The 26,735-nt window shown below is 62.6% G+C and overlaps 2 protein-coding genes across 5 annotated transcripts in view; one reads left to right on the top strand and one right to left on the bottom strand.

Annotated features, from left to right (window-relative positions):
* Positions 1-5,960, top strand: part of RUSC2 (RUN and SH3 domain containing 2) — a 58,509-nt gene extending 52,549 nt beyond the window's left edge. For all 4 annotated transcript variants that reach the window (XM_039543444.1, XM_039543447.1, XM_039543446.1 and 1 more), the window contains 4 exons: positions 1,653-1,699; positions 2,667-3,558; positions 3,929-4,087; positions 5,006-5,960. In XM_039543444.1, the coding sequence (XP_039399378.1) occupies positions 1,653-1,699; positions 2,667-3,558; positions 3,929-4,087; positions 5,006-5,186 (1,279 nt within the window). In that variant the 3' untranslated portion in view covers positions 5,187-5,960. The remainder of the gene's footprint in view (positions 1-1,652; positions 1,700-2,666; positions 3,559-3,928; positions 4,088-5,005) is intronic.
* Positions 5,961-7,373: 1,413 nt separating this feature from the next.
* FAM166B (family with sequence similarity 166 member B) lies at positions 7,374-13,273 on the bottom strand. Its single transcript, XM_039543122.1, has 6 exons — positions 13,140-13,273; positions 12,095-12,324; positions 10,973-11,127; positions 9,087-9,225; positions 8,526-8,726; positions 7,374-7,547 (listed from the first exon to the last, which is right to left on the bottom strand). Exons 1-6 carry the CDS (start codon positions 13,205-13,207, stop codon positions 7,459-7,461), a joined length of 882 nt encoding a protein of 293 aa, XP_039399056.1. The 5' UTR covers positions 13,208-13,273; the 3' UTR covers positions 7,374-7,458.
* Between the last annotated feature and the right edge of the window lie 13,462 nt (positions 13,274-26,735).

Here is a 26,735-nt window from a genome sequence, read left to right as displayed (position 1 = left end):
TCCCCGCCCGCCCGGTCACTGTGTGCCCCCCCTGCTCCCTGACGCGTGCGGGGAACCAGCCGTGGGGAACGTCTGTCCCACACACCAGGGACCTGCCAAAGGGGAACCAGGCAATGGCAGGAGGAGGAGCAGTCAGAGCTCCCCGCCCCCGCAGTGCTGGGCTGGGGGCAGGTTTGGGGGTGCAGACACAGGGCTGTGACCTGTCATTGGTAGCTGAGAGACGAAACTGCTAGAGCCAAACCGCCCCAGGAGGGGCTTTCAAAGTATATTGGGGCCAAATTCGCCTCTGGGTTATTACCCTGAGGTCAAATGGCTCTGGCAGAGTCACTCCGGATGCCCTGGTGTCACTGAGAGAAGACGTTGGCCTGGAGCTCTGTCATGGAGTCCCCAGGCGATGCTCTGGAACTGCTCCCCACCAAGCCAGGCAGGACTCTGGGGAGCCTCCTCTCCCTCGGAGCAGCCTGTCTGCAGGGCAAGAAGCTCCCACGGCTTCACCTACTGGGTCTCTCCTTGGAGCATTCAGCATCCTCTGCCCCTCCGTGTGCTTCCCCCAGCGAGTCCACCCAGGCGGGTCCTGGGGAAGCCAGAGGGTCCTGCACCCCCACTGCGCAGTCAGACGTGACTCTCAGCCAGCCAGTAACACAGAGGTTTATTTAGACGACAGGAGCACAGTCCAAAACAGGTCTTGCCAGTACAGACAACAGGACCCCCTTTAGTTAGGTCCATCTGGGGCCTTAGGGAGGCCACAGCCCTGTTGGGAAGCCCAAGCCCCGTCAGGGCTCCCCTCCATTTCCCAGCCAGCTCCAAACTGAAACTCCCCCCAGCCTCTCACTCAGCCTCCAGCCGGCTCCTCCCCCAGCCTTTGTGTCCTTTGTCCAGTGTCCCGGGCAGAGGTGTTACCTGGCCTCCAACCCCCCTCCTGGGGTCTCAGGTTCCATGCTCAGGTATCCTCCCTTCCCCAATGCAGACAGTCCTGGCAAAACTCCCGTGCCACCTTCCCAGGTCACTGCTCCCCACTCAGCATTCACAGACACACCCAGAACATTCCCACTTGGGCACATGGAGGCCCTGGTGTCACTGAGAGAAGACGTTGGCCTGGAGCTCTCTCTTGCCATGGGGCAGGTTTCAGGGATGGGAACACCCGGAGTTAGGGAATAAAACATGCTGGCATCATCTCCCAGCCCCTCTGCCCGGCTCGGGGGAAGCCATGGCCCAGACAGCGCAATCCAGCTGCCCGCTGTGCTCCTGCAGCTCCTCAGGGGTTGGCAGATCACAGGCTCTGCATCCTGGCACATCCTGGCTCTGGTGCTGCTCTGACGCAGAATGCCAGGACCCCCCTGGGACAAGGCCCTCAGCAGAGCAGGCTGGGCCCGGAACACCTGCCGGGTTCGTGAGAGCCGCGCTTGTCACAGCAGCAGCTCACCTGCCCCAAACCAAAGCGGCCTCGTTAATGCTGGGAACCCCCTCCCCCCAGACACGTGTCTGCAGGCAGAGCTTGCTGCTGGGGCATTAGCCCCTGGGCCTGCATTGTGTTCTGCACCCCCGTACGGCTCCCCTCCAGCTGTGCCGCTTCCTACAGAACATCTGGCAGGAACTGGGCCAAAGGGGCCTCACGGGTTCTCACCTTCACTGCTTGTGTTTCTTTCCTGCAGTGTCCGGGCTCTGGAGTTCTGGTTCAGTCACCTGTATAACCACGAGGGTAAGTGCCTGGGAGGCCGGGCAGAGCGAGGGGGCCGGGCAGAGCGAGGGGGCCGGGCAGAGCGAGGGGGCTGGGCAGAGTGCGGGGGCCGGGCAGAGTGCAGGGACAGAGCGAGGGGGCCGGGCAGAGTGCGGGGGCCGGGCAGAGCGAGGGGGCCGGGACAGAGCGAGGGGACCGGGCAGAGCGAGGGGACCGGGCAGAGCGAGGACTGGGCAGGCAGGGACAGAGCGAGGGGACCGGGACAGAGCGAGGGGGCCGGGCAGAGCGAGGGGGCCGGGCAGAGTGCGGGGGCTGGGCAGAGCGCAGGGACAGAGCGAGGGGGCTACGTCCCCGTAGCCAAGTGCCGAGCCGCTGTGCCCCTCGTGAGCTGGGAGGGTGACGGCCCGGCAGCCGGGTGGGGCTGGATTCGTTCCTGTTTGCAGAGCACGGAGCCCCTAGCTGGGAGGGGCCTGGCGTGGGCAGGGAGAGGCACATGCGTGTGCTGGGTGAGGAGGGGTCTCGCCTCCCATCGGGAGCCCCCCGCTGGCCCCTCCAGCCCCCAGCTAACGGGTCACGGCGGCGCCTCTTTCTAGCGGGCGATTTTCATGCCAGACTCGTGGCCACGCCGGAGACGGGCCTGGTCCCAGTGTGATGGGGCCTCCCGGTGCTGGCGCTCGCTGGCTGCGTCCTGGCTCCCGGTGCTGGCGCTCGCTGGCTGCGTCCTGGCTCCCGGGGGCTGGCGAGAGAGGTCTGGGGGTGCCGATCTGTGCTCTCCGTGGGGCAGAGCTGGAGTCACAGCACGGCCGGTACAATGGCACTTGGCTGCCGGGTGAGACGCGGGAGCCTGTCGGGGCTCCCAGAGCCACAGGAGGTGCCCTGCGCCTGGCCCTCTGCCCCGGGTGGCACCTCCAGGCCCTGCCCCGGGGAGGTGGGGTAACTGGGCGTCGGGGCGGGCGCTGGCTCTGATCGCTGTCCCTCTGCCCTGCAGACATCATCCTGGTGCACTACCAGCCGGTGGGCTTCCTGTGCCTGTCCCACGGCGTGTGCCAGCCCCTCTTCGAGGAGCTGCTGCTCCTGCTCCAGCCCCTGTCCCTGCTGCCCTTCAGCCTGGACCTGCTCTTCGAGCACCACCTGCTGCAGATGGGCCGGGAGCAGCAGCAGCAGAAGGAGCTGCTGCGGGTCAAGCAGGACCTGCTGCTCTCCGTTCACTCCACCCTGCAGCTGATGCGCACCCGGGGCAGCGCCGAGGAGCCGGACGGCTGGAGTGCCGGCCCGGGGGGTGCCGGGGACGAGGCCGGGTCTGCCGGCCGGGGCCAGGAGGGAGCAGCGTGGGCACGGGTCAAGGGGGTGGGCGCAGACGGCGCCAGGGAGGAGGAGCAGAGGCCGGCGAAGGAGAGTGCCTGGGAGGGGAAAAGGGACAAGCAGGCCGGCTGGTGGTACCAGCTCATGCAGAGCTCCCAGGTTTACATCGAGGGCTCGGCCGAGGGCTCCAAGTTCACCCGCCCCGAGAAGAAGAAGCAGAAGGCGCCAGGAGCTGCGTCCCGGCCGGCCGAGGGCGGGAAGGCGCCCCCTCCCCGCGAGGGCGTGGTGGAGGGGGCGGAGGCCTGTCCCCTCGCTGAGGGGGCTGTGGAGGAGAAGCCCAGAGCTGCGGCAGACCCTGGGGAGAAGCCCAGCGAGCGGAGCTGGCCCTCCTGGATGGGGAGCCCCCCGGACTCGGTGCTAGCAGAGCTGAAGCGCAGCAAGGAGAAGGACAATGGGGCTCCCCAGAGACAGGGGGTGCAGGAGAGCAGCCCGGGCCCCCCCGACAGCAGCCAGCCCATCAAATGGGGACACCTGTTCGGGGCTAGGAAAGTGCAGAAGGAGGCCAGGCAGCCCAACAGGTAGGGACGTGAGCCCTGGGCCCACTCACCTCCCCGAGCCTCGGGCCCAGGCCAGGGGCCGCCCCACAGGACACGGTTCCCCCGAGCCCTTCACCCCCCGAGGAGCTGGGCCAGCATGGTCTGGGGCAGAATGGCTCAGGCGAGGGGGCTGGCTGAGCTGGGACGTGCCCCAGCCATCTGCCTTCCCCAGAGGTGGCTGCATTCTGGGGGAGACGCGATCCCTCTGTGGGAGCAGGGCCCGCTGGGGTCTTTCAGGCTAGAGGAGAACCTGTCACCTCCCCGACGGGCCCGAGCTGCCTGGCGGGCACAGCTTCTCCTGGCCCCGGGGTCCCGGGCCTGTCCCCGTCTGACTCCGCTCCCTTCCTTCCAGGTTACCCTCCGGCTGGCTGGCCCTGGACAGGTCCGTGTTCCAGCTCATGGCCCAGACGGTGGGGGCAGGAATGTGGCGAGAGGCGGCCCCAGAGCCCGAGCGGCCCAGCGAGCCCCCTGAACAGCAGCTGGCTGGGGGGCTGCCCCCCCAAGTCCCCTGGTGAGCGGCGCTGGCCTGCGGGGGGCAGGACCTTGGGGCGGGCGCGGAGCTCAGACTGACGAGGGATTGGTCGGGCCCCTTCCGTGCAACGGGGCTGAGCAGCCCCTTCCTCCGGGGGGTGCCCCTCCCCCCCTCCCTCTCTCCCCCAGCTCCGTCCAGCGCCCGCTGGGCAGGACCCTCTGCCCGCTGGCGCCAGCTGGCTCATGCTGACGGGGGGGGGCGAGTGGCTCCTGGGCAGAGCCGGGGCAGCCCCGCTGGCTGGGATCCCCCCTGCACTGCTCTGCTCTCCCCGCCGGGCGGCTCAGAGCCCGTCCCAGCGCCAGGCCCTGACCGGAGAGCCAGGGCCGCCTGCGGGCAGCCGGCTGAGACGCGTCCCTCCCGCTGCGCGACCACCGAGCTGGCAGCTGTCCACGCCCCGCGAGGTGAGCCGCAGGCCTCGCTGCCCCCCAAACTCACCCGGGGTGGGGGGCTGCACTCGGTATGCTCTGCGCTCAGTGAGAGGCACCCCCGAACCCTGCCATGGCAGCCCCTGCCCAGCGGCCGAGACACACACCCCGCCCCAGAACCCCACCTTGGTAGCCCCCTGCCCCATTTCTGAGAGATACACCCCACCCCACCGCCGAACCCTGCCCCAGCCCCCTGCCCCACGGCTGAGACACTCTGCCCCAGCCTCCTACCCCACAGCCGAGAGACACACCCTGCCCCAGCCCCGAACCCCGCCCCAGCCCCCTGCCCTGCAGCAGAGACACACACCCCACCCCAGCACTGCTCTGGGGCTGCCGGGCTGGGAATCAGTGCAGTGGGGGTGATGGAGGGACAGTGATGGGGGGGCTGGCAGGGGAGGGGGTTCTGGGTGCAGGTGCCCCAAGGGGCACGGGTGCCTGTGCAGTGACCCACCTCCTCCCGCTCTCCCCGCAGCGAGGTGAAAGCGCTTTGCCATCACATCGCCACCGAGGCTGGGCAGCTGAGCTTTCCCAAGGGGGCCGTCCTGCGCGTGCTGGCCAAGGTGGACAGCGACTGGCTGCGGTGCGGCCTGGGCTCGCAGACCGGGCTGGTGCCCATCATGTACGTCACCCACCCGGCGGACGAGGACTATTGACGCGGCCGGGACGCCGCGCACAGGACCACAGGCTGCTCCGCGGGCCGCCTGGCTTGGGGGACAGACGCAGCTTCTCGCTAGTCCATACCGCGCCCGCCCTGCCCATGCACCTGCCACGGCTGCTGCACCCGGGGGACCTCGCGCCAGGCACCGCCATGCATGCCCCCACCCCAGGGCCTCCCGTCACCGCGCTCCATCTCCAGCACCGGATGCCAGGGCCTCGCACGTAGCAGGACTCCAGGTGGCGTCGCTCTGCAGCGGGGGCTGGGGGCTCCTGGACTGGGCAGGGGCTGGACGCAGGAGACTACAGCCCCCAGCATGCACTGCTCCGGCTCGGTCAGCGCCAGCTGGCCCACTGCATGCTGGCCGGGCCCCTGCTGCAGGCTGCCCCCTTGTGGCGTCAGGCTGCATTGCCGCGCTCAGGCCCCCTTTAGAGCAGTGGCACCGCCTGGGCGGCTTGTGGCCCATGTGACAGGCTCAGGGCCATACAGGGGGGCTGTATGGTGTGGGGGGCGCCCACAGGACACACACGAGCTGCCCATGATGGACGCTCGGCTGCGAAGCCTGGTGCGCGTGCAGCCCTGGGCGCGCACTGTGCGAATGCCGCAGCACGTATTGTACCCAGCCAGCGGCCTGGCACTGCCACACCACGGGCCTCCTGCCAGCCGGGCATGGGATGAGCGTCTGCGCCTGCAGCCATTCAGTGTTAGAGGGGATGAGCCCGCGGGGGGGCTAGTTCCAGCCCTGTGCAGCCGCAGCCCTGTGGGGTGCATTCGCCCCTCCCCCCCCATCCACTGCTCCAGCCATGGGGGCAGTGCCTGGGGAGGGGCAGTGGCACAAGGCCATTCCCAGCAGGGAGGTGGGGGGGAGGGACAGTGTTTCCAGCAGTGGGGGGAGGGAGACATTCCTAGCAGGGAGGGGGAGGCCGTGTGCCCAGCAGTGGGGAGGGGGGGCCGTGTGCCCAGCAGTGGGGAGTGGGGGCATTCCCAGAGCCTGGTTAAGGGCGCCAGGCTCTGGGAGGGGCGGGACGGGGCAGGCTGTAGGGTTCAGGCAGGGCCCCGCCTGTGGCTCAGTTCCCAGCCGTGCCTGGGGGGTGCAGGGGGAGCAGGGCCTGGGCCCCCAGCAGGAGGCGCCGCTGTCAGTTAACCCTTGTCTTGCCAGGCAGCGGCAGTATTAGTGCAAGGCCGTGCCAGTATTTGTTGCCAGGACGGCGCGGGTGTCGGTGCGGCGTGGTGCCCGGGCTGGCTCCCCCGGGGCCAGGATCCCGCCTGCTTGTACATCGCTCGCTGCTGCTGCGCCCCCGTCATGGGCGGGGCCGCCTTTATTTATTTCTCTATTTATGAGGCATATTAATAAAAAAGGTGCTGACCCAGCTCCCCGCAGCTCCCGCCGTCGCCCCCTGCCCCAGAGCACTGCTCTGCCCAGCCCGGGGTGTGTGTGTGTGTGGGGCAGAAACGACCCTTCCTGGCCCCTGCAGCCCACAAGCAGCAGCTCCAGTGCCCAGCCGCACCCCCGCAACAGGGCTAATGCCAGGGAACTGACCCAGCCGTGTCCCCCCCCGCTGCACCCGCCCTGGGCAGGCACCGGCCCGGCAGTGTGCCCCCCCCCCCTTCGCCCGTGGCCTCGTGCTCTGGGGCGACAGGCAGCGTTGGGCTGGCTGGGTTGGACAGGCTCCTGCGTAGGCTGCTTGCCAGGTCCGAGTGCCCGCGGCGGCTGAATGGCACAAGCCGGTGCACGCCCGGCGCTGCGGCTCTGTGGCAGGGCACAGCCGTTCCGCACACCAGCGGGCTGGCTTGGAGCCCAGTAGGGCTCGGCCCTGCAGCACGGAGGGGCAGCGCTGCCCTCGGCTCAGGGGCAATGCCAGCCCTTGCGCTACACTGGCCCTGGCCCCGCCTTGGCACCAGCCCATGTGCAGTGCAGCATCACACCCCAGGGCTGCTGGCGCTCCCTGGTGGGGGAGGGAGGCTGCCCGCGTTGGGTGGGGCAGATTTAGCCAGGGCTCAAGGGCACCTCCTGAGGCTCCGGGGTACCTGGGCCAGGGCTGCGGGGCCGGCGCATTAGCACACGCCGGGGGGGGGGCCTGCACTGATTTAACTCCCCCCGCCTGGCATGACCCCCCCCACCCCGCCGACGGTTTGCAGCACGGCCGGGCGACGCTCCCCTCGTTCACAGGGGAGGGCAGCAGAGTTTGTGGCTCCTTCTCTTTATTGCTCGTGCCCACGGCGGGGCAGGCTCTAAACAGCTGCGGGAAGGAACCGGTCCAGCCCCGGTGCTAGTCGGCCACCTGCTTCTCCAGGGTGCTCAGCCCCAGGGCATTGTGGGTGAGCTGGCCGTAGGTGTGGCCAAACTGGAACTTGTAGCCTGCGGGCAATGAGAAGGCGCCAGTGAGAGGACGCGGCGTTGGGGAGCCCACCTGGGGCGGATGCTGCCCCGTCCCTGGGGCTGCAGCTACGGAAGGACCAACGTGGGCTGGACAGCACGAAACACCTACCCGGCAGGGGAGCCAGCGCCCATGGGCAGGGCTGGGCACCCCGTCACTTGGGGCCTTTCACTCTAGTCTGCATAAAGCCCCAGCCTGGCACTGCCCCCACCCCCCATGGGCTGTATGAGCCACTGCCTGCAACCCCCATGCCCTTGGCCTCAGCAGCACCGGAGAAACCCTGGGGGAGGGGTGCAGGAACAGCCGGCCGGGAGGCTGCCCCCTTCGTTTAACTGCTCGCTCGTTCCAGGCAAAGCACCGTAAGCTCCAGGTCGGGGAGTGCCAGGCTCAGCCCTGCAGAGGCAGCGTTAACCAGCAAATGTCAACATCTGGACATTGGCAGGTCCCCAAAGCCCCTTAACTCTGACCAGTATCCCGGCCCACTGTCCCCACCTGGTGGCATCTAGGGGTCACTGCATTCTAGCTGAAGGCTATGACGAAGTGCCGTATTACTCAGGGGAGAGGTGTCACTGGGGGCTGTGAGCCGGTGTTTGGTGGGGTGCGGCTGCTGTTGTGCCTGTCAGCGGAGCAGGGGCTGGATCTGAGGCGACCCTCCACCAGCGGTGGTACTTCCCGCACACTGTGCTGCACGTGCCAGCCCGCGGGCACCCCCAAGGCTGGGCTTGTCTGGCAGTTCAGGGAAATGCGGCAGGGCTGTGGGCCAGGCTGGAGCCGTGGAGGGTTTGGGGGTCCAAATTAAGGGGGTTTATGGGGTCTGCTGTGAGTCCTCCCTGGTCTTTCCAGCCACGAGACTGGTGGGAGCCAGCCGGAGGCGAGTGCCCATGTTTCTGCAGGGAATGCGCACGGTGCTGGCTGCTCAGTCCTTCCCAGCCGGTCGCCCCCGGGGCCACGCTCCTCACCTGGCACGTAGCCTGCGTAGTGGGGCAGCAGCCCCATGTCCGTGGGGTACGACTTCAGCAGCGGCGGAAGGACCAGGCTGCCTTGCCCACCCTCAGGCCGGTGCCCTCTGGCCTGGCCAAACTCCACCAGGGCGCGGTGGGTGGTCAGCGGGTAGCCTGCCCCGATCAGGAAGCGGGCGCGGGGCACAAAGCCGGTGAAACCTGCCCAGGTCACAGGAGGATAAACTGAGCCCTGATGCCGGAAACAAACCCAGCCCCACCACGGCAGCCTGGCTCTTCCAGCCCCAGCAGCCGGCAAAGCAGCTGGGGGACAGACCAGGGACAGCACAGTCCCACCAAACCAGCACCCCCAGCTCGGGGCACCACGTCACCGCCCCCCAGCACGCTCTGCTCAGCCCGTGTGACAGGCGCTGCAGAGGCAGGCCCTTGGCCGGGAGGCTGGTTGGTCCTTGCAGGGCTCTGGATTAAAGGATGAAGAGTGGGGCTCCTCAGGCCTCAAGGACCCCCGCACCCCCTCCCTTCTGCTCCCCGAATCCCACCCCGCATGCCCGGCCGGCTCACCCGAGATGAAGCACTTGTGGGGGTTGTTGTCCTCCATGGAGTAGGGGGAGCCCTGCGGTTGGAAGGCGAAGGGAGAGACGAATGGGGCAGCCGCTGCCGAGCCTGCCGGGACCGGAGTCCTGTACTTGGCGGTGAGGAGCTGGGGGTGCAGAATGCGGGTGATCAGACGGGGGCTCCCCATGGGGGGACCCACGGGTCAGGAAGCGCTGCCCAAGCTGAGCGGGCCGGGCACATGCCACATGGCAATGCTGTTAGAGGAACCGGCCACCCCAGGCTGGAGCAGACACCGGTGTAAGAACAGGAGCCGCTACATGAGCCAAACCCATCGGGGCGGCGCTCAGCAGGGCCACCCAGGCATCCAAGGAACCCCCCCAGGCGCTGCAGGGAGCAGCATGGGGGGCTCAGTAGGGGGCGCTCTCCCCTGGCAGTCAGGGCTGGTCCTATTGCCCTGTCCGGGGCTATGCAAGGGGTTGGTGCAGGGGGTGCGTGGGGTCCATGTAGAGGGGTGCGTGGCACCATGGGGTGGGCCTGTCTGGGGCTGTCCGTGGGGTTGTTGCGGGGCAGGGGGTGCGTGGGGTCCATTCAGAGGGGTGCGTGGTGCCGTGGGGTGGGCCTGTCCGGGGCTGTGCGTGGGGTTGTTGCGGGGGGGGGTGTGTGCGAGGGATTGTTGCAGGGGGTCCATGGGGTCCATGCAGAGGGGTGCGTGGTGCCGTGGGGTGGGCCTGTCCGTGGGGTTGTTGCGGGGGGGGTGCGTGAGGGGTTGGTGCAGGGGGTCTGGGGGGTCCATGCAGAGGGGTGCGAGGCACCGTGGGGTGGGCCTGTGCGTGCAGACACTCGCTCCCAGCAGAGCAGCCCAGCGTGTCTGTCGGTAGGGAAGGGGGCAGAGCCGATCAGTAACGGAGCTGGAGGGATTCGCCCCCCGGAGCGCTGAGTGCCACTAGCCCGTGCGGCCTCTCGAGGCAGCCGGCTGTGCTGCAGCATTGACGCCGGCCAAGCCGCCTGCGCAGTCCCACGCCCCAGCGACCAGGCTGCTCCCAGCTCAGTGCCCCCCACACCTGCATTCTCAGACTCTGGGGACACGGGAGCAGGCAGGGCGGGACATGCATCCCCTAGCGTGCTGCTGGCCTGGTGCTGACATGCTGTGTGGGGGCAGTTCCCGGCCTGGCAGCTGCCGTGCTGTTTCCTGGGGGCAGAGGGCAGTTCCCGGCATGGCCGCTGATGTGCTGTGGGTGCTCCGGGGGCAGTTCCCGGCCTGGCAGGTGATGTGCTGTGTGCGCCCTGGGTGCAGGGGGTGGTTCCCAGCCTGGCAGCTAACATGCTGTGTGTGCCCTGGGGGCAGGGGGCAGTTCCCGGCCTGGCAGGTGACGTGCTGTGGCCCCCGGGGGCAGTTCCCAGCCTGGCAGCTGACATGTGTGCGCGGGGGCGGTTCCCGGCCTGGCGCATGATGTGCTGTGGCCCCTGGGGGCAGGGGGCAGTTCCCTGCCTGGCTGCTGACGTGCTGTGTGCGCCCTGGGGGCAGGGGGCGGTTCCCAGCCTGGCAGGTGATGTGCTGTGTGTGCCGCAGGGGCAGGAGGCAGTTCCTGCCCTGGCCTGGCGCATGATGTGCTGTGGCCCCTGGGGGCAGGGGGTGGTTCCCAGCCTGGCAGGTGATGTGATGTGTGTGCCCTGGGGGCAGGGGGTGGTTCCTGGCCTGGCAGGTGACGTGCTGTGGCCCCTGGGGGCAGGGGGTGGTTCCTGGCCTGGCCGCTGACGTGCTGTGGCCCCTGGGGGCAGGGGGTGGTTCCTGGCCTGGCAGGTGACGTGCTGTGGCCCCCGGGGGCAGGGGGCAGGGGCAGGCTCCAGGGGGGCAGCAGCAAGAGATGCCCGGTCGCTCTGGTGACCCTTACGTTGCCCTTGGTGCCCTGGGGCAGCCGCCCTGCGTTCTGCAGCTCCTGCTCCCTGCCTGCGGCTCTCAGCTGCTGCCTGGCAAAGTCACTCCTGGCCTCCTTGCAGATCTCGGAGTAGGTCTTGGCGAAGAGGTTCTGGGCCCTGGGAATGAATCCTGGGAGCGGGGCGGCCCCAGTGCCCCGAGGAGCAAGCGAGATGAGAGGCAGGTTAGTAGCCCCCGAGCCCCGCTGTGTGGGGAGGCCTGAGGGCTGCCAAGGGGGTGATGCCCACTGGAGGGGTGGTCCCCAGGCCCAGCTTCGCAGAGCCCAGGTGCATCATGCTGGGCACTGAGAGGAACCCGAGGGAAAGGCACAAAGACCGAGCTGGAATCTACCAAGCGGGTGCTCCGGAGGGGGATCCCCAGGGGTACCAGAGATTGTCAGGGTGTCGGTGGCTACGATGCAAATCTCTTCATGCAATCCAGGCCTTGGGGGGGGGGAATGGCTGGTCCCCACTTTCTTTTCACAATAACCAGGGAAAAGGCTGATGGTGCCCGGCTAATGCTGCCAGATGGGCACTGCCAGGGGGTGATGCTGGAGTGGCAGTGGCATCGGTCTGGCACAGAGCATTTTCTTTGCCCCATTAGTGGCACCACCGTGGCAGCGTTGCATGTGGGAGCCTCCTGCAGCGGACGGGCTCCTCTTTGCTGAACAGCGTCTCCTGCTGGCAGAGCCCAGCCCGGGGCACAGGGAGAAACGCACCAGAGGGGGCTGTGTGCGGCTCCCCCATGCCAACGGTGAGCCTCTAGCCAAGGGCTCTCAGACCCCCTCAGGCTGGCCGGCCCGGGCTGATCCTGCCCAATCCCACCTCCGTGGCCCTGGCTGGGCAGGGTGGAGCGGCGCCAGGTGTGAGCAGAGGCCCTTGGACAGAGCCCGCTGGGTCATGCACCACATTTGCTCCCCAAGAGGAGGCCTGGTTGCCATTGAGGGGGGATCCCTGGTGCCCGGCATCGTCTCCTGGGGGGCGGGGTGGTGGCATGGATGGATTCCCTGGGAGAGGCGGGAGGAGTGGCCAGCAGAGCTCCCTGCCCCCCCCCACCCCCCGTACCGATGGCCGTGGGGACCAGCTGCCGCGTCTCCCACCTGTGTAGCCCGGGATCACGCAGCATCCCAGCAGGCGAGCTCCTGCCCCCCAGCAGGCCGGCCTCGTCCCCAGCAGCTCCTCTGCCTGCTCCACGGGCAGGGCACCAGCGCAGGGCCAACGGGCGGGCTGCAGCTCCGGCTGGCTGGAGCCAGCCACCTCGGGGCTGCTCAGGAGCTGCCCGCAGCTCTTCCCCAGGCTGAACGGGTAGCGAGGGCAGTAACCGGCGTGGCTGCAAACAGCGCAGGGCAGCAGGGCTCAGGCAGGGGCAGCGCCCAGCGGGCAGGGCACAGGGTGAACCTCCAACCCCAACATCCCCCAGGCAGCCGAGCCCAGCGCCCCGCTGCAGAGAGCGACTCGCTGCCCTGGCGCTGGGGGGAGCACGGGGAGCAGCACCGGCAGCGGTGCCAAGCCCCACCCGCCCTCAGAGGGCTCCCCCCAGCGTCACCCCACGGGGGGCTTCGGGCAGCTACAGCCGGGCAGGAGGCAGTCGTGACAGGCCAGGGCCGAGGGCCCCGGTGGGACCCCCGTGAGACAGCGCAAAGGGGAGCTGGACGTAGGTGCTGGGCACAGCTGGGGGGGGCTCTCCCCTGCCTTCCCCATGGGGCTGGGCTCCTCCTCCCGCCCCCTTCCCGCCCACTCTGCTCCCCCCGCCCCTTCCCTCCCCCCACTCTGCTCCCCTGCTCCTCCCCCCCCTCCCTTCGCCCCTCCCCCGCCTGCGGCTCCCGGGCTTCCCGCTCCCTCTCCGGCCAGCTGGGCTCCGCGTCCTGTTGCCATGGCAACCCCCGCACACAGCGCCGGGCCGGCACCAATCGCAGGGCGCGCAGGGTCCCGCCCCCCGGCAGCCTCCCCGGGATCCCCCCAGCCAGTGACCCCCGGGTCCCGCCCCTACAGCCTCCCTGGGACCCCGGGTCCCGCCCCTGCAGCCCCGCCCCAGTGACCCCCAGCCAGTGACACCCCGGGTCCCGCCCCCCAGTGACCCCCGCCCGGCCCCGCAGCCCCCCCAAGCACTGACCCCCGCGCAGGGCGCAGCAGGTCCCCCCCTACCCGGGGCCGTGGGGCGGGTCCGGGCTCGCCAGGCTCCGGCCGAGCTTGGGGGCGAAGGCGGCGGCCATGGCCCGCGGGAGCCGCGCTGGGAGCTGCGGGCGGAGTCGGGCGGAGCAGCCGGTGCCGGGGACAGCGCCCGCCCCTCGGTGGGCCGGGCAGAGCCGAGCCGGGCCAGCCCCGCTGGGGCCGGGCACGCCGGGCAGGGCGCGGCCAGGCTGGCCGGAGCTGGGGGCGGCAGGTGGCAGAGCGACCCGCCGCTGCCCACGGTCCCTGCCTGGCATCCCCCCACCCCACCCCCGGCTCGGCCGGCGCAGCTCCGGGACTGGGGGCCCCCTGCCATGGGGGGCTGGAGCGAAGCAGCGGCCCCAGGCCGCCAGGAAACAGCCACTGCCCTGGGGCTGGAGCCCCGTGGAGGAGGGTCTGGGCTCGGAGCCCGGTGCCATGCCCGGGCTGCCCGGCGAGCGCCCCCAGCAGGCGTGGGCCGTGCACCCCAGCGCTGGGGCAGGTGGCTCCATGCATAGGACATGCAGCCCCCCAAGGCACGAGGCGGGGAGAGAAGCCAGCGCTCTCCTTGCCCGGCTGCAAGGGGCCAGCGAGACCCGTGGCGAGGAAAGGGCCGGGGGGAGGAAAGCCCTGGGGGGCTCACACCGGTGCAAAGGGGCAGGTCACCCCCCAACAGGCAGACCCCCTGCAGTTACTAATTGCAAAGTTCTGTTGTGCCATGAATGTTAATGAGCTGTGCCCGCTCAGTGTGAGCCCTGCAGCTCCAAGGCTCAGGCACGGGGGCACCATCTGGGAGTCTCATTCCGGTTTAGTTCTATTAGATTAGCACCCAGAGGCCACAATCCGGAGTGGAGCCCCCTCGTGCCGGGCGCTGCACAGACCCACGGTGAGAGAGAGAGACAGGCCCTGCCCCAGCTGAGACCAGAGCCCCCTCGTGCCGAGTGCTGCACAGTCACATGGGGAGAGAGAGAAACCGTTTTTTCTCCCCCCCCCCATCCCTAGGGGTAAAATGGGGGCAGATGACACACAAAAATTGGGGCTGTGACGGAGCAGGGAGTGGGACGGATTTGACCTGGGAATGTGGCCGGGGAGTCACATTGGGGATGAGAAGGAAGCTACCTGAGCTGGAACCTGAGCCAGGAGGGGGGTGGGGAGAAGTGACACCTTCTGCCTGGGAGACTGAACAAAGGAGAGGAGGAGCAGAGGGGAGGGGGCAGAGAGCTGCTGGAGGGATTTTTAGTTACAGTTTGGGCTGGGGGTGCAACGCAGGGAACCCCAAGCTGGGGTCTAAGCTCCCTGAACCCCCAGAAGGAGTCGATTGAGGGGTCCTGGTTGTGCCTACAAGCTCTGCTGTAGCCTGTGGGCTTGTCTACACTACAGGACTATTTCGAATCTACTTAAGTCGAATTTGTGGATTCGACCTTAATAAGTCGAATTTGTGTATCCATACTAAATACACAAATTCGAACTTCTTAGTCCACATTCACAGGGCCAGCTTCGACTTTGGAAGCGGTGCACTGTGGGAACCTATCCCACAGTTCCCGCACTCCCCGCTGCCCATTTGAATTGTGGGATTTCCCCCCAATGCATGCTGGGGGGAAAAATGTGTCGTCATTGAACCGTCAATCCCGCCCTCCCTGTCTTCCTTGAAAGCGCCGGGAAATCTGTTCGCGCCTTCTCTGGTCGGTTACAGCGTGACGCCACAGCACTGCGAGCATGGAGCCCGCTGCGATCATCGCTGCACTTATGGCCATTGTCAACTCCTCGCATTATCGTCCACCTCTTCCACAGTCAGATGCTGAGAAACCGGCGAGGAGGCTCCGGCAGCACGGTGAGGAGAGTGGCGCAGACCTCTCACAAAGCAGGGTACGCCGGGCAGTGGAGATCATGGTGGCAATGGGTCAAGTTCATGGTGTGGAACGGCGATTCTGGGCCCGGGAAACAAGCACAGACTGGTGGGACCGCATAGTGCTGCAGGTCTGGGATGACACAGAGTGGCTGCGAAACTTCAGGATGCGTGGGCACTTTCCTTGAACTGTGTGACTTGCTGTCCCCTGCCCTGAAGCGCCAGGACACAAGGATGCGAGCAGCCCTGACTGTGCAGAAGCGAGTGGCCATAGCCCTCTGGAAACTTGCCACGCCAGACAGCTACCGGTCAGTAGCGAACCACTTTGGCGTGGGCAAATCTACCGTGGGGATTGCTGTCATTCAAGTAGCCCACGCAATCGTTGAGCAACTGCTCTCAAAGGTAGTGACTGTCGGAAATGTCCAGGCCATCATAGATGGCTTCGCGCGATGGGATTCCCAAACTGCGGTGGGGCTATAGATGGGACTCACATCCCTATCCTGGCACCAGCCCACCAGGCCAGCGAGTACATTAACCGAAAGGGCTACTTTTCAATGGTGCTGCAAGCTTTGGTGGACCATAGGGGACGTTTTACCAACATCAACGTCGGGTGGGCGGGCAAGGTTCATGACGCGTGTGTTCAGGAACTCTGGTCTGTTTAGACGCCTCCAGGCAGGCACTTTCTTCCCGGACCACAAAATAACGGTTGGGGATGTGCAGATGCCTACAGTGATCCTCGGGGACCCGGCCTACCCGCTAATGCCCTGGCTCATGAAGCCCTATACAGGCGCCTTGGACACTGAAAAGGAACTCTTCAACTACCGGCTGAGCAAGTGCAGAATGGTGGTGGAGTGTGCTTTCGGACGTCTCAAGGGAGATGGCGGACCTTACTGACTCGCTCGGACATCAGCGAAAAGAATATCCCGTAGTTATTGCTGCTTGCTGTGCTCCACAATCTCTGTGAGAGCAAGGGCGAGACCTTTTGGCCGCTTGGGAGGTTGAGGCAAATCGCCTGGCTGCTGTTTACGATCAGCCAGACACCCGTGCTGAGAGAATATCCCAGCGGGAGCGATATGCATCAGGAGGCTTTGAAAGCGAGTTTCCTCGCAGAGCAGGGTAACCTGTGACTGTCCACTTGATTTTAAGAGAGCCTGATCATAAACCAAGTTTTCCCCACTTCCCAAGGACGTTTTAAAACTAAGGACATGTTTTAGTAATTAATAATAAATCTTTCGTTGACTTTGCATTTCTGTTTATTCGTTGAAACATGGAAGCATTCTGTGCTGGTTAAGGTGTGCACTGATGGGTGGGTTTGCAGGAAGGCGAGGGTGCCGTCCTTGGATAGGGGTTACCATGACGGCTGTGGGTTTGGGCGTTGGAAGGTGAGGTGTGGGGAAGGGTGAGTATCTGCCCCTGGATGAGGTCTATTTTTGGGGCTCGGGGCACCGGGAGGATCGTGACTACGGTCCAAATGCATGTGAAGGAAGCCTGCCTTTACATTCGGGGATGTCAGGCACCAGGACCCTGCACAAGCATACACCTCAAGGAAAGACCGGGGCAGCATACACCACACAGACTGTCCCTGGTGCCTAGTGACTGCAGTCTGTGTGTGCCCTGCAGTTGACCCTGCAGCCAAGTCTGTAGCATGGCACTGTGGGCTATGCAGTGACATTACAATTCCCCACAGAACAACAGAAAGTCTTCTGACACCAGAAACGTGACGGAAACAGTCAGTAACACCAAACCGCTTTTAATAATGTAATACACAGTGGGGTTTGAACTTGGAGTTGGGACTGGTTGATGCTGTAAAGAAAGAGCTTGTACAAATTTACAGTGCGACAGTTGTCTCTAACATTATCGGTGTGCTGCGGTGCAGGGACAGTTCTCACGGCCCCTACCGCCTCCGTCTTGTCACTTTGGGTGAGGGGACAGGACTTCTTGGCGTTGGAGGCGGTTGCAGATGCACTGCAGGGGGCTCTCTCCTCCTGACTGCGGTCTTGAAGAACATCTACAAGGCGCCGGGCGTCTCCGTTTGCTCCTCATTAGACCAAGCAGCGTTTGAGTCGCCTGCTGGTCTTCCTGCCGCCACCTATCCTCCCGTTCCAGGTGTGTGCGATGCTGCTGACACAGGCTCTCCCTCGACTGTCTCTGCTCTGCCGCCTCCGCTCTGGAGCTGGCCATCAGTTCCTGGAACATGTCGTCCCTTGTCTTTTTCTTTCGGCGTCTAATCCGAGCCAGCCTCTGCAGGGGATGGCGGGCAGTCGGGAAGGAGCGAAGCTGTGTGATGTGAAAAAGTAGGTGATTTCCTTGAACACATACATGTTTGCCAACAGTAAACACAGTCTAGTCAGTTTCAGTGAACAAGACCAAAGAGGGAACCAAGTCTCAGGAGATCTCAGAACTAGTCCGAGATTTCGGAATACGCTCTCATTGGCGGCGCCATTGCACTGGAGAGCGCACAAGCGAGGAAAGATAGCTGCATCCCTCTTGCACAAAGTCCTGGTAAGCCTTACAGTACAGAGTGCTTATCAGTTAGTGCTTAGCTGTGCTCTCCTGCTGGAGGCAATGTGCAAAGCAGAAAAGATGAGCGTTATGCGGCATCTCCCGCCAGTGAACGGAAAGACCCTGTATGCTTTTCCTCTGAGGCCTGCCACAAGTGGCTGTTAAGCGAGGGTCATTCTTATGCAAAGTAAAACTCTGTTAAGCGAGGGTCATTCTTATGCAAAGTAAAACTCTGTTAAGCGAGGTCATTCTTATGCAAAGTAAAAGTCTACCATGCACAATAGTAACAGTACACTAATTCCACTAATTAGATGCAGCACTTCCACAACGACATCACCCTGAGGCGTGTCAGGCGCACACAGAGAGAGCGGATGTTAACAGAAGCCCTGCACAGACCAGGACCCTACGCTGCCATGCTCGTAGGCGATGGTCCCCTGTACCTGAGGATGGCCTGGCGGAAGAGTGTGCTTCAACGGAGCACCCAATAAAGCACCTCTCCCAAGAAACCTCTTGCTGAGGCTTTTCCAGCTGCTCTCTGAGAGCTTTTGAACTATCCCCAGAGGACTATTGCTCCATTCCTATATGTGTAGACCTGCTGTTTGTATAGTTTCATATTTAAAAATTTTTATATAGTATTTCTATTTTTTATATATATTCCTGTTTCTTAAAAAAATAAATGTTTCACTGTTTGTAGCACTTACCGCCTGATCCTTCCCTGATTCCGAGTCCGGGTTAACGGGCGGACGGTTGGTAGGGGATCTCTGTGAGGGTGATGAAGAGATCCTGGCTGTCAGGGAAAGCGGGAGTGGGTTCGATGTCGCCTGCGCCGTCCTCAAAAGACCCTTCCTCATCTTCCCCATCGGCGAACAGGGAGGAGGAACTGTCCCTACACTATTCCGTCCTCGGAGTCCACCGTCACTGGTGGGGCACTGGTGGCAGACCCACCTAGAATGGCATGCAGTGCCTCGTAGAAGCGGCATGTCTGGGGCTGGGCTCCGGGCGTCCGCTTGCCGCTCTGACTTTTTGATACCCTTGTCTTAGGTCCTTCACTTTCACGCGGCACTGCATCGCATCCCGGCTGTATCCTTTCTCTTTCATGGCTTTAGAGACCTTCTCGAAGGTCTTCGCGTTCCGCTTGTTGGAGCGCAGCTCCGAAAGCACAGACTCCTCGCCCCACACAGCGATCAGATCCTGGACTTCCTGGTCAGTCCATGCTGGGGACCTCTTTCTAGTCTGGGATTGCCCGGACTCCTCTGCTGGAGAGCTCTGCATCGTTGCAGGTGCTGCGGAGCTCGCCCCGATGTGCAACCAGAACGTCAGATTCAAACCGCCCAGACAGGAAAATGAATTCAAATTTCGCGGGTCATTTCCTGTGTGGCTGGCCAGAGAATCCAAGCTCGGAATGCTGTCCAGAGCGTCAACAGAGTGGTGCACTATGGGATAGCTCCCGGAGCTGCTAAGTTCGATTAGCATCCACACCAAGCCTAATTCGAGCTAGCAAGTGCGAATTTAGCGTTACTCCACCTGCCGGGGTGGAGTACCAAATTCGAACTAAAGAGCCCTCTAGTTCGAATTAAATGGCTTCCTGGTGTGGACGGTTGAGCGGTTAGTTCGAATTAACGCTGATAAATTCGAATTAAAGTCCTAGTGTAGACCAGGCCTGTGTCCCTATTGTCCAATAAACCTTCTCTTTTACTGGCTGGCTGAGCGTCTCGGTGAGTCCCAGGAACAGGGGTGCAGGGCCCTGGCTCCCCCACACTCCGTGACAGGGGCATTAGGCTCTATTAGCAGAAATCTATGCATGGCACTGGAAGGTCCCTAACTGGAAGGTCCCGTTATTAGGCTCCCTTTGAAACAGTCAAGTGCCACGACACAGTGCTGGGAGGCCACTTGTAGATCACTGGCGTGCTGTGCAATTTCCCGAGGGCGTGGGGGAGAGAGAGAGAGAGAGAGAGAGACCGCCCTAACAAAACGCCCCTTAAACTAGGGGAAGGTGCATTGGGCTGGGAATCAGGAGACCATGAGTTTTTGGGCAGGTCTAGATGGGAAAGGGAAATTGATCCAAGAGCTGTGTTAGGTGAAAACAGATCCTGAGAACAATACGTGAGAAACCCACCCACAAAGGGGGAGGGATAATGTGACGAAGTGGGGGGTTTTCTTGGGGTTTTTCTGTGTTTTCCAGGGGGTTGCATGCAGAGGGAGGGCGACTCAGTGTCCCCGGGTGTTACTGGTTTAACGAGGTGAGGGGAGAGGGAGTTTGTTGGGACACAGGACCGGAGAGGGCGGCCGACGGCCTGGAGGATGGAGACCCCAGCGACTGGTGACCTGGTGCCCTGGAGACGCAGCTCAGGAGTCACAGCCGGTTCTGGCCAGTGGGGGACAATGGGCTGCGGGGAGAGGACCCCAGTGACCTGACCAGCCGGCTCCAGCCACAGAGGCCAGAGGGGGGCTGAGAGGAGAGGAGACCCAGGCCTGCCTGTTTACGACCCTTTTTCCCTGGAGAGAAGCCAATGGACAGAGGGGGCTTGGGGCCGGGGATATCGGAGGCCCAGCTGGGAGCAGGGGGGCTCGGGGCTGGAGGGGGGAGCAGGCAGAGCCCACCTGGCTGCAGGGGGACTGGGATGTGCTGGGCTGAGGGAGGCCAGGCCTGAGACTGGAGAGTTTCCTGTGCTGTGTTCAACTCTCAATAAACCCTCCTGTGTTACGCTGACTGAGAGTCGCTCCGGGCTAGAGAACAGGGGGCATCAACCCCTTCGGGGGTGAGGAGGCCCGGGGGGTCCAGAGCGAGGGGACTCCCTGAGGGGGCCCATGACGAGAGACAGACGTGCTAAGGCTCAGAGGTGCGGCTCCAGGAGGTGGAGGAGCCTGACCCCGAGAGAGAGCGGCCCCCCGAGAAGGGCTGTCGCACTGAAAGGGGCACCCCCCACGGACCGCACAGGGCCACGAGTGGACATGATCTGTGAGTCCATGACACATAGCTCGGTGGTTTGAGCATTGGCCTACTAAACCCAAGCTTGTGAGTTTAAACCTTGAGGGGGCCATTTAGGGAACTGGGATAAAAATCTGCCTGGGGATTGGTGCTGCTTTGAGCAGGGGGTTGGACTAGATACCTCCTGAGGTCCCTTCCAGCCCTGAGATTCTATGATTCTATGAAAGGACCTGAAGTGCGTGGATAGAAAGAGGGAGTCTGAACGTGTAGTGCCAGGATACTGGTCAGAGGTGCCTCCTGGGCAAGTGAGGGCCCCTAGGCAAACAAACCCCACTTGAGGATAAACGCGCTGACGAGAGGTCCGGCCACAGGAACAGCGAATCGAGGAAGCGCTTCCAGCTGAAGAGAAGCAATGAACAGGACAAGCTGAAGAGAAGCAATGAACAGGACAGCAGGAGTGGAGCTGGACATGCAGCCATGGAGAGGCAAAGCTGATTCTTCTGTGAGGTGACAGGATAGCCTGGTAAGTGACCTCCTTTGTTCTTGTTGACAATGCATTTGGTACTAAGTGCACAGAGTAGCATGTACAAGCTCCCAAAGGCTGGTGAGGTGGTAACATCGTTTATTGTAAGTCTTTAGTAACGTTCTGCATTATTTATGCTCCTGGTACAATTTTGGGATTTTCCCTTATAAAGTTCTAAACATTTGAAATGATCCCTGTTCTCTTGGTCTGCCTCGGCCTCTCCTCACAGTTAGCCTCGCCTCGCCGGGTCACCACGGTAGCGTAACGCACGGTGGAAGTTAAACTGCCTGCGGGCACTTTTAGTGCACGGTATGAATGCCCACATGGAGAATTAGTGCAGAGTCAGTAGTGCACTTTCAGTCCCCCAGCTGGCTCAGTGCACTAGCTTCCCTGTGGAGACAAGCCCCTGGAGTCACCTCTTCCACTGACTGGAAGTGAGGAGTCCGCGTACTTCACGCCCTGTTTGCAGAGCAAGCCCACAGGCTCCAGCCCAGGGATTCTCACAAGAAAATCTTTGGTAGCCTCAGAGTGTGGCCACCAACTCTCACTGGCGGCTGCTCGGACAATTTTTCCTAAAATACTTAATTAACTTGAGGAAAAACAAATGAATAGGCACATAGCCAAGTCCAGATCATTGTATTTACCTGTGTAGGGTTTTCACAGACTCAGTAATAGAAATAACGTACAGTTGTCTCTGTTCTTTACTGGACCTGCACAGAATGGAAACAAGTAAGGTGCTGGGCATGTTCTTGTCCCTTTTTGTTCTTGTTTCTTTTGGGTTTTTGGGTGCTTTTTTTTTTTTGAAGACTTGGCAGCTAGTAAGTCTGTTTCTGTGAAAAGCGACATTGTACGTTTGTTAATATCGCTTTTCACAGCAGCAGACTGTTAGCTAGCTGGGAGGCTGTGAAAAGTGATATTAACAAACATACAAATATCCCTTTTCACAACAGACTCACTCAGCCCTAGCAAGCTGGGGGACAAATTAAGCCCTGGATGGGGAGGTGGGTAGGGAGGCAGCTTGGGGCCAGAGGTTAAGGGGGGGCGGGTGAGTCCAGGGACAGCTGCACAGCCGGGGATCAGGGCTGGAGGACACAGTGGGGGCTAGGGGTGTCCTGGGGGGGGTGAGCTTGGGGCCAGCAGTCACTGCCGCACGGCTGGGGGCCAAGGCTGGATTGCATAGCCCCATGGGTGGAGTTTGAAACCCTGCCACGGGGGGCCAGAGCCCAGGGCCAGAGGAGGTGTTGCAAGAAGTGAGACTCAGAGCCAAGGTCAGGGCTCAAAATCCATGGCTGCCGCCTGCCACCTCAGGTCTGAAGCCCAAGCCCCACCGCCCGCCCACTCGCCTGCCCGCCTGCCTGCCTGCCTGCTCCAACGTTGTGGCTCCAGAGGGGAATGGGGAACAGGGCCCAACCCCTGCTAGCAGCCCTGGGGGAGGGACCACTGCTCCCCCCCCCCGTCACCACCCAGGAGGCTGTGACTGCACGAGAAGTGCAGTGGCTGCATTGAGAAACGCTGCTCTAGCCTCGCAGTGAGGCAAACAGTAGCTCCTGTCTCTGTTTACAGGTGAGTTACCTGCCAGCAAACAGCTATAAGCAGGGTCTGAATGAATTCTTCCCTGACAGCTAGCTGGGGGGGGGAGACACTTCCAGAGCAAACGGATCTACATGAACAGCTGCTCTGCTTAGCTACCCAGCAGACAGAGCCGGGCTGCTCAGACTAATCAACCTTGGCTGGTGCTGGGTCACAAGTCACTTTGGTGCTGAGTGCAGGGATGGTGGGTGCTGCTGCCGATGTTGTTGGCATTGTTGTGGGGGTGCAGGGGGGCAGGGCTGTGCTTTACTTGTCCCAAATGAGGGGATCCCCCTCAGCTGAAAGGACCTCGTTAAGCCAGAGCCCTGGGACAGTAAGAGAGCTGGGGCTAGATGGCATAGTCAGCATCATATAGACTGTCCCTCAAGGGCCCTTCCTCGTGTGGTTTAACTGGTTCCTTCCAGTGTTCAGCAAAAGAACTAAACAGGCTTCATTAGAAGTCTCTTTGTTATGTTAAATGCCCCATCGGAGCTGAAATCGGTTGTGGTAGGAGCAGGGCTGGATTACCCAACTGGCAGACTAAGGCCTTGGCTACACTTGCAACTTTGCAGCGCTACAGCAGGGTGTGAAAACACACCCTTCCAGCGCTGCAAATTGCTGGCTCCCAGCGCTGTCCGTTATTCCCCACAGGGAGGCGGAGTACGGACAGTGCTGGGAGAGCTCTCTCCCAGCGCTGGCGCTTTGACTACACGCGGCAGCGCTTTGAAGTGCAAGTGTAGCCAAAGCCTAAGCTTGTGTTTAGGGCACCAGCAAAACAGGGAGCACCAAAAAAAAGAGATTTTTTTAAATGAAAAAAATGGATATTTGATATTCAAGGTTTGTCGGGACAACTTCGATGAACTGATCCAGAATTTTGCAATCAGAAAATCTAGAAAGAAGCTATTTTAATTTCAGCAAACATATAAGTTTTGTGTCATTTCAAAAAATAAAATTTTATTTTATGGTACAGTATTGTTTTTATTTTGAATTACATATGTGGGGGGGCACCATAATCTTTTCAGTGCTTAGGGCCTCTAAAGGTCTTAATCCAGCCCTGGGTAGGACTGGGTTCCTGCCCTGCCTGCAAAGAGACGGCTGTGCAGTGACCATAGCAGAGAGGCAGGTGGCAGCAGAAGGCGACTGACAGTCGGCCGGTGACCGAGCGGCTGGAGAGGCGCAGTGTGAGTGGTGAGCAGCCGGCAGGCAGGAGTGGCCAGTGAGCAGCCGGTAGGGTGGCTGGTGGAGAGGGGCGGTGAGCGAGTGCCCGAGCAGCGGAGTGAATAAGGTGCCTCCTTATCCCACCCAGGGGGAGGTGAACTCTGCAGCTGCACCTCTGAACTCTGGGTCGGCACTGCCCAGTGACAGTGACTGCGAGTGGGGTGCAGAGAAGGGCCGGGCACATTGAAGGGATTTTTGGGTTGCTGGAGTTAAGACCCCGAGGGGAAAAGGGCTCTGCCCGACCTACTTGGGGTGGGTCTTTTGCTCGTGGTTTAGGTTTATGAACCCGGTGTGTGGCGGTTTCCTAAATTAACGCTGTTAGTTCCTCCTTTTATTGCAAGTGGCTTTTCTACACTCGGACTCTGTGCTTGCGAGAGGGAAGTTTTGCCTCTCAGAGGCGCCCAGAGTGGGTGTAATTGTCCCAGGTCACTAGGTGGGGGCTGGAGCCGGTTCTGTGTTGTATTGTTGAAAAAGGAACCCCTAGCTACTGAACCCGGCCCTGGTTGCAGAAGGGTTCCACAGAGATGCGGTAGCTTTGTGTGAGATGATACTTGGGGAGACTGGGTGTCACCTTGCAGCTGTCAGTTGTTGTACTGGACACGCAGCTGCAACCTGGGACGCTCATGAAAGGGCCCCTGGGCTCTAGCAATGCCTTGTCTGTGGTTTGCCAGGCTGGCAAAGGATGGGCCTGGCTGTAATTAGTGCAAAGAGAGAGAGGAGCAAATCTAAAGCCTTTGGATTCTCCCTTTCCACCAGGAGCAGCCGGGCTCTCGTATCACCCCAGCAGCATTGGAGCAGGCTCGCACTACGCTGTCCGGGGCTGGGCGAACGGTGCAAGTTCAGGAGAGCCCCGGCTGCGGGCTGGGAGTGAGCAGCCAGGGAACCGGGCCTGTTAAGTGAAGGGGTTAACCATGACATTAGGCTGGTGCAGGCTTTTAAGTGAAGGGACCTCCCCCAGCTGCTGAATGCAAAGCCCAGAATCTGCCCCCATCTCCACAGAGGTGTGGCCCACCTGCCACAGGTGTAACTCACTGCTGTATCCTGCAGCATTTGACTTTGTGGTGAGTGTAGTGGATACTCTGTGTCTTTGCACAGGTGCAGAGCGCAGGGCAACTTAGCTCGCCGGCCCCAGGAACATCCAGGACAGGGTGTGACAGTCACTGGCCGTGCCGGGGAGCTGTTCCTGTCCCTGTAGTGTACAGGAAGTTTTCATTGTGGGCAACCTGCCTGACAGGTCACCCCCTAGTCACCCTTTGAGAGCGGAGTGAGCCAGAGCACAAGTGGGAGAAGGTGAGAAATACAGGAGAGGGCCTGGCTGACGGGTGTAGGACCAAGAATTGTGCTTGCTGAGGGCGGGGTCCCAGTCTAGCCTGGATACAGGCTCCAGATTCCTGTTTCACCCGCAGCTGAGGTGGGCCCAGTGAGCTGTTAACCCCGGGGCTGCCCTGCGGCTAGTGGAGCTCCCCAGGCGAGGGGTTTGCTGACGGGGTTGTGAAGAGACAGAGCTGCTGCTGCTCTTGTCACGCTCTGGGTGATGCTACGGCCCCGCCACAAGGCTGTGACACGATCCCCGCGAGCAGCTCAGAGGCCGGGGAAGCGGTTCTCAGGTGTGTGCTGAAGTGCACAGTCATGCTGACCCCTCAGATCTGAATGTAGGGAACAGACACAAAGGGGGGGGGCTGTGCAGGGAACTTTTCTTTAAAACTTACCCACACTATTCCCCGTGCTGCTGCCAGCGTTTCAGACTCGTACCCTCTTTTCTGAGGGGATTCAATGCTTGTTTCCCCAAGAAAGCAGCCGGTGCTCTCTCCTGGACAGTGATGGGGAGCGATTACCATCCAGGAGCCCCGAGGTTTAACTCGGTCTGGCCAGAAAGCTTCCCCAGGGCTCTGGCCTGTGCTTGTGCGGAGAGTCGAGGCGACCGGCGGGAGGGGGTGTAATAGGGTGAGACACGACATGGCCTCTGCGTTCCCTGCGCCTCTTACAGATGCTCTCTTAGACCTTCATAACTAAACCAAACCCCTGAATTCCTGATCCACCCAGCCACGTGTGGCCCTGGCCACCGACTTCTTCTGGGTGCTTGTCCCCTCTCTGCCCCTGACCTCACCGTGCCCCCAGTCCAACCCCTTCCCCAAAGTCCCTGCCCCAACTCTGCCCCATTCGACTCCTTCCCCAAATCCCCACCCCAGCCACGTTCCCGCTCCTCCCGGAGCTTCCTACGGCTGGTTGGCGGCAGCGAGCGCTGGGAGGAGCAGGGACACGGCGTGCTCAAGGGAGGAGGTGGGGGCGGAGGTGAGATGGGGAGGGGAGCTTGGCTGCCCGTGGGTGCAGAGCACCCACTAATTGTTCCCTGTGGGTGCTCCAGCCCCGCAGCACCCCCGGAGCCAGCCCAGCCCAGACAAACACTTAAGGGCCCCCCTGCACTTTAAATATTCACATGAGCTATGTAAATGAGAGGGTCACTTTGTGTGACGGGACTCATTGGCTGGTTAGGGCCAGCAGCGCAGAGCACTCGGCTGATAAACGCGTGGCTGGCGATGGGAGCGGAGCGGCTCCAATGGAAACAAGCCTAGAGACGGCTGAGCCCCCAGTCCTGATGCACAGCCAGTCCCCCGCTAGTCCAGTCCGTTCAGTACCCGGGGACGTCACTGGCCTGGCAAGCTACACGCACAGGGCCGCTCCCCAGGCAGTGCTGCTGCTGCGCCCCAATCCCAACCTGCAGCATCCTCCGTTAGCTTAGTCCTGGGTCCGCCAAGAAGCTTAGTCCCTGCCGCTGCTCTGCCATTGCGCTCGAACCGCCTGGCGGTGGGGATCCCTTAGCCGAACTGTTCGGCGTCTGGGTGTCCGGCTGCAGGACGCTGGCCTCAGGAGAGCAGCACAGCTCCCTGCAGCAGGCGCTCCCCGGGGCTCTGCACAGGGGCGAGTCTCGGGGTGCTTCGTTAAGGCATGGCAGTAGTTTGGAAAGTCGGAGCCCAGCCTGGACAGCTGCTAGGCTCCGGCCCCGAG

The sequence above is a fragment of the Mauremys reevesii genome, linkage group 6 (assembly GCF_016161935.1).
Source record: "Mauremys reevesii isolate NIE-2019 linkage group 6, ASM1616193v1, whole genome shotgun sequence".
Taxonomy (NCBI): Eukaryota; Metazoa; Chordata; order Testudines; family Geoemydidae; genus Mauremys; species Mauremys reevesii.
The sequence above is the reverse complement of the archived record's forward strand: the minus strand, read 5'-3'. Positions and strand labels throughout refer to the sequence as shown.

What these genes read in the sequence shown, in the direction of transcription:
- FAM166B (XM_039543122.1), bottom strand. Translation starts at nt 13,207, where the DNA reads ATGGCCGCCGCCTTCGCCCCCAAGCTCGGCCGGAGCCTGGCGAGCCCG. An exon ending in CGTGATCCCGGGCTACACAG is followed by an intron (nt 11,128 to 12,094) that starts GTGGGAGACGCG and finishes CCCCGCTCCCAG; the next exon opens with GATTCATTCCCAGGGCCCAG. An exon ending in CTACGCAGGCTACGTGCCAG is followed by an intron (nt 7,548 to 8,525) that starts GTGAGGAGCGTG and finishes CATTGCCCGCAG; the next exon opens with GCTACAAGTTCCAGTTTGGC.